Below are 6,000 nucleotides of genomic sequence, written 5' to 3'. Positions count from 1 at the left end.
TTTGTGACAGGCCATGAAGGGGCAGTGCCTTAGCAAATGCTTGTTAAAATAGAATACAAGAAAATTGGTCTTTCAAAGTTGTTTTTTTAAAAACAGAAAATGCTAAAAGTATTATTTCTTACTACAGAACTGATTTATTAAAAAAAAACACACATGCAGGATATAGACTGAACTGCAGCTTTAAGGCTCTTTCAGGTACTGCGGTTGCAGCCTGTTTACTCCACGTTGGACCAAAACATTTTCTGATTTCATCCTCCCATCTTACTATTGGTCGTCGTCTTGGTCTTTTAATCTCTCTTGGAATCCAGTCGAGTACCATCTTTGTCCAACGACCATCATTTCTTCTTCTGATATGTTTGGCCCACTGCCATTTTAATTTCTTCACCCTTGTGATGATGGTCACAGACTTGTTGGGGTTTGAAACAGATTCATTCTTTTTCCCACCTCTGCAGGTAATACCCAGCATGCATTTCTCCATACGTTTTTGCATTGTCTGAAGCTTCTGAATTATTTTAGGATTTGGGGTCCAAGTTTCACATCCATACTTGAGCACAGGCAGAATACGCAGGCCGAAAACGTTCCCCTTGCTGCACAGTGGAAGGTTCCTTTGTAATATTGTCTTGTTTCTTCCAAATACTCTCCATCCCATCTTATTCTCCTATGGATTGTTTGCAAAAGTCTCCCAGTCATTGTTGTTTGCCTTCTAAGGTGGACAGTCTTCGAGTTTTAGTTCTATTCCATTTATTTAGATTTTTTTTTTAGACTTGACAAATTGGTTGAACATGACTTTGGTTTTGCTGAGATACATTCTTACTTCAGCTAGTTCTCGATTTTTGTTGCTGGATGTCTTCTGGCCTTGTGGCAAAAATGTCACCTGCAAATCATTGGTGACTCAAAGATTCACTGTTGCTTTTGATTTATTTTTCTTCCCAATCTAATGTCTTGAACAATTCAAGTGTTTGTTAATAATTATTCTCTACTCCATATACGTAGGAATCTTCTCCAGTACTCAGATTTCTCACCCCCCTGGAGGCCATTTCCCCACTGTTAGGGCGCTGGATAAGGAGACGAGCAGCTCGGAGGAGAAGTAATTGAGTCGGACACCAGTTAGCGTTGTCAAAAACCTCTCCTGTTTATTAAACGGTTACAGTCAGGTTTTATAGGCGAGCGAGCGAAAGTGTATACGTGCCAAGCTTACTTACCTTATTCTATGCTTATCTCTAAAGTGACAGAGGGAAAGTTACATTTTGGGAACTCATAGTTTGCCCAATCTGGGGCACAGGGGCACAGATCATAATTCATGCTTGAAGTGCTGAGACCGTACATAAATTTCAGTTTATGCCTTCTTGGCCAACACTTCCTGTAACTTCATTCCGGAACTATGTCTGAACATAGATAGTTCATAAGTGCAGCCAGCATTAAGTGGGTAAAAAGGTTAGTTAACATCAGACTAAAAGCATAATGGCAGTGTTGGTATAAAATGGTTATACGGCAGGCAAAATGGAGTCCCCCCTGATATACACATTATCAGTGTTGCAGTGAACAACTTGAGTGACATGGTGTCTCCCTGCTGCACACCCTTAGGCCCGGGCCATAGAGGGGTGAGGAGAGCGGATGCGCGCTAACGCTGAGGCTCGCCTGCTTCAGTCAGCGCGATTCCACGGACTTGCAGGCGAGCCAGCGTGCGCGAAGGGAGCCGGGGGGAGGTGGTTGGAGGCGGGGCAGTGACGTCGCTGGGCCAGTCGCCCGCGACGCACTGACGTCAATGTCACGGCGCCGACGTCACGGCGCCGTGACGTTGACGCTGCTTAAGGCTGATTGGATGTTTTCAGCCGACAGCGTGCTGAAAAACAGCTTGGCGCTCGGCTGAAAACTCCAAAGCCTGAGCACGCCTGCGGACGCTCGTGTGAGCCCCCTCTCAAGGCATCCTCATTGAGGATGCAGGGGCTCAGCGCGGAGCGTCCGCACGCCTCAGCGCTGCTTGTCCTTGTATGGATGCAGCCTTACTGATCCTTACTTGTATCTTCATGTAATCTAATGGTTGATGTGGCAGCCTCGTAAATGGTTTTTATAATATCAATGTACGCTTCTTCAACGCTGTCTTCTTTAGGCTACGGTCCCAGGGATCACTGTGACACGCGCGCCCGGCGGGGGGGCGGCGTGTGCACAGCGCTAACCGCGATCTGCGGTCTTTAGGGATAGAGGGAGATTGCGACGAAAGGGGGCGGGGTCGGGGTTTTGCGGGGCGGGGGCGTGGCCATGACCTCAAGGGGCTGGTTCGCCCTCATTGGGTGAACCGCTGACGGGGGCGTGGCCACGCCTCCGTCGCCAGTTCTGAACTCGATTCCATTGAGTTAAAAAAAAACTGCGAGCACGGCGCGGCTGCACCTTCAGCGGGAAGGTGAGTACGGGGCCCAGCCCCATTGAGGGGCGGTGCTTACACGCACAGCGCACGCCGAGGTGTGCGCTATAGCAGTTACTGGGACCGCTGCCTAAGGCTGCGTTCATAGAAGCACCGACAGCGCTCCTCCGCGCTGACGCTGAGGCTCGCCTGCTCAATCAGGAGCGATTACATGGACTAGCAGGCGAGCCAGCGTGTGCGATCGGAGGCGGGGCACTGACGTCACTGGGCCAATAGCCCGCGAAGCGCCGACGTCATCACGCAGCTTCGCTCCGATTGGGTGTTTCAGCCGATATCGCACTCGGGAACAATTTCAGCTGTCGGCTGAAAATCCCAGCGCTTCAGCGCGCATGCGGTCTAATTTACCATCCTCTCAAGTGTGTCTCTGTAAGTTACCCTTGTAATAAATGTATGATTACTTTCTGAACCCGTGAAAGGCTTTTTGCCAGAAGTGCCTGCAACACATTGCATTGCCAAACCCACACGAAAGGCAAACAAGAAGGAATAGGAAGTTATTGGCAATATGGGAAAACCAGGAGAAATATCATACTGTATTGTCTTTATCTAGTTTAATTCATGATATTTGCAGAACGATCCATGGACAATATCTTCCCCTCTCTCTCCCATTCCACAGTTGGAGAAGCAAGGTGTGTGTGTGTGTGTGTGTGTGTGTGTTATTATTTTTTTATTATTATTGTGTGTGATAGAGGGACAAGGGGTATGCTTGTTAATAATGCTGTGGGTTTTTTTCCCCCCATTCCTTACAGATACAAGTCCTGTCTCCCTGGCATGGATGTGTGGAGATCGATCCTGAAGTCTTGTGGGACCAGTTTGTTGCTGTTGTGAGAGATGCAGTGAAAGGTAATTCCTTCTCTCCCCCCCCCCTCTCTACATTATCAGTGCCAGTTACTCCCTCTACACTATAGGTACCTGTTGCCCTTCTCTCCCAGGTTGGTGGCACTGCAGCTGTTACAGTATTTTGCTGCGTACAATGCTATTTTCCATGTTGGCTCACTGTCTCACTCGCAGACGCAGGAATCCAGATAAACGAAGTGGCCGGTCTTGGAATTTCAACTCAGAGAGCGACGTTCATTACGTGGAATAAGTGAGTAAAGTCAGTTCGATTTAAAAAATAAATAAAAAAGTGTTTCTGTGCTGAGCACGCACATTATTAAAGTCAAACTTCTTTGCCTTCTGTCACTGTTCTGTCACTGTTTTGTCACAGAAATTGTATTTTGTGATGGTGATGTTTTTAATTAATAATTAAAACACAATTTCAGTGCCAAAACCCAAAAGTTTGACTTAGAACGTGTGTTTTATATTATTAGTATTATTTTAACTATTTGCACTTCTATATTTATAGTAACTGTGAATTCCTCGTGTGTGTGCCTTGCAGGCGCTCCCCCTCCCCCGCCCCCCCCTCCCTCCGAGGACACTGTGCTCTCTCCCCCGAGCTACGGGGACATGGCGCACTGAGCGCTCTCTTCCTCCCACCCCTCCCTCTGGCGGTGCTGCTGTAGGGATACGGAGCGCTGGGCACTCTTTTCTCCACCCCCTCCATTGCCCCCCTCTCCCTCCGGCGGTGCTGGACACAGCGCCCAGATCTCGCAGCCCCATCCAAAGAGGAGAAGATCTCGGGGGTGATTGGGCACAGAAGTTTGGTGGGGGGGTGGTATGTGTGTGTGTGTGTGTTTGTGTGTGTGTGTGTCGTCTTCTCCAGTGACTGGTGGGAGCTGGCAATACTGACCTCGTTGATGGCCTGTTCTGCCAGCAGTGACGTCACTTCCTGCACTATACGTCTGTCACCATCAAGGCAATTTACTGCCAGGGAAATTTTCATGTTGTAGGTGCCGTTAAAGAAGTTTCACTTCAAAACTGTGTCTTTGTTTATTACATTTATCACTGTAATCGTCCTCTAGAGATCCCCCTGCAATGTCATTATATTACTTACTTGAAGAGATCTCTTCTCGCCCTTTCCTAATTGATTAAAGTCTGTTACTGTGTTCAGGAGATGTACAGTAAGCGTTGGAAATATTAATTGTCCGGGAGGTTATAATGGAGCTATCCCCAGTCTAAAGGTTATCATGGTAACCTCAGAAGGTAGAGCCAAGGAAAACAATTATTTTTAACACTCAAAAAAGAGCAGAGCATGCTCCGAGGACAAGATACTCAAATTACATTTTCGCTGTATATACAACTCTTCATCAAGGGGGTAATTTGTTATCCTCAAACATTAAACATGTCACCTGCATTCGTTTTTGCTTTCTGGTGAGGATCTGGTGTTTTTTAATTTTACCAGTATGAGAAGTAGGGGGTCCCCGGAGCTGAATAGAGCTATTTTCAGTTCTGGGGACCCCTTGATTCCCGAAATACACACCGCTAAAGGTAGCAAGTTTCAGGCCCCTTCAGGGGGAAACAAAATGGCAGTGTAGATTTCCTGCGTCAAGTGGAAGTCACAATGTCACCCGCCTGACCCTGGGGGATTTAAATATTGGAAAGAACTGGTTGCACCTTCACCGGTACGTATCTCGGAACTATGGGGCGGGGGGCGGTGTAGCTTCCCATCCTGGTAACAAACAAGGAGGGGTCTGAGGGAAGTGGGTGGAACTGCTGCTTTAAAGGTGCAATCCCACATAATCCGCTATTTGTCTTGGGGGGGACCCCTTTCCCACCCTGTCCTTATCAGAGAACCAATAAAGATAAGTGTAGGGGAGACTCTGTCTGTGCAAGCGCTTGCTGATCACACAGGGACATCACACAAAAGGGACCAGCCAGAGAAAATAAAGGCTGATTTTGCACAAATAAATTAATACTTTTAGGTGTCAGGTTTGGGTAAAAAAAAAAATAAAGGTATCAATTACCCAGGTGGGACCCCTTAAACATGTCACTGGAATTAGCACACTTTGGTCCTAGGAGGGATTGCTCATTTAGTCCAAGACTCTCGCATAAGTTTTCCTAAGGTGCAAAGTTCCAAAATAAGTGGTTGCTTTTTCTCTCTCTTCCAGGAAGACCGGGGAACCTTTCCATAACTTCATCAGCTGGCAGGACCTGCGAGCGGCAGAGCTAGTCCGGTCCTGGAACAGCTCCCTGCTGCTGAAGGTCATTGTCTACTTGTGAGATAACGGCTATTTTGATAAGATTCTCTTCATCAGAGACCCACGGGGAGATAACGTGACTTACCTAGCCCCCCCCCCCCCCCCCTCCTCTCCATGAATTTAACAAGGGGTCTTTGGCGCTGGCACTTGTTAATTTCTGCTCTGGGAACCCGCGGCCTCCTGAGATACATCCCGGAAAAGTACCTCCTGGTACTTCCATGTGTCCTTCTTAGGCCTCGGCCATGTTGCCTGCTTGCTGGTGGAAGCGCGCTCCCGCTCAGCACTGAGCCCCTACAGTCGCAATTAGAGCGGCTTTAGTACGGGCTCACCTGCGTTTCCGCGCGCTTGCGGAAGCGCAGGTCTTAGGGGAATTTAACATTCCCCCGCTTGCCGGCGCGACAGGCCGGTCACGTGAGCGGTTCGCCCAATGAGGTCGAACCAGCTCCGTGACGTCACTGGCCCGCCCCCGGCCAGTGACGTGCACGCCCCACCCCCTTACGGCGA

General features: G+C 48.4%; 1 protein-coding gene across 2 annotated transcripts in view; it reads left to right on the top strand.

The window, feature by feature from the left end:
* GK5 (glycerol kinase 5) overlaps positions 1-6,000 on the top strand; it is a 30,383-nt gene that overhangs the window by 8,526 nt on the left and 15,857 nt on the right. For both annotated transcript variants that reach the window (XM_075570237.1, XM_075570238.1), the window contains exons 2-4: positions 3,169-3,262; positions 3,431-3,506; positions 5,407-5,500. In XM_075570237.1, the coding sequence (XP_075426352.1) occupies positions 3,169-3,262; positions 3,431-3,506; positions 5,407-5,500 (264 nt within the window). The remainder of the gene's footprint in view (positions 1-3,168; positions 3,263-3,430; positions 3,507-5,406; positions 5,501-6,000) is intronic.

The sequence above is a fragment of the Ascaphus truei genome, chromosome 14 (assembly GCF_040206685.1).
Source record: "Ascaphus truei isolate aAscTru1 chromosome 14, aAscTru1.hap1, whole genome shotgun sequence".
Classification (NCBI taxonomy): Eukaryota; Metazoa; Chordata; class Amphibia; order Anura; family Ascaphidae; genus Ascaphus; species Ascaphus truei.
This window is presented reverse-complemented; position numbering and strand designations above follow the sequence as displayed.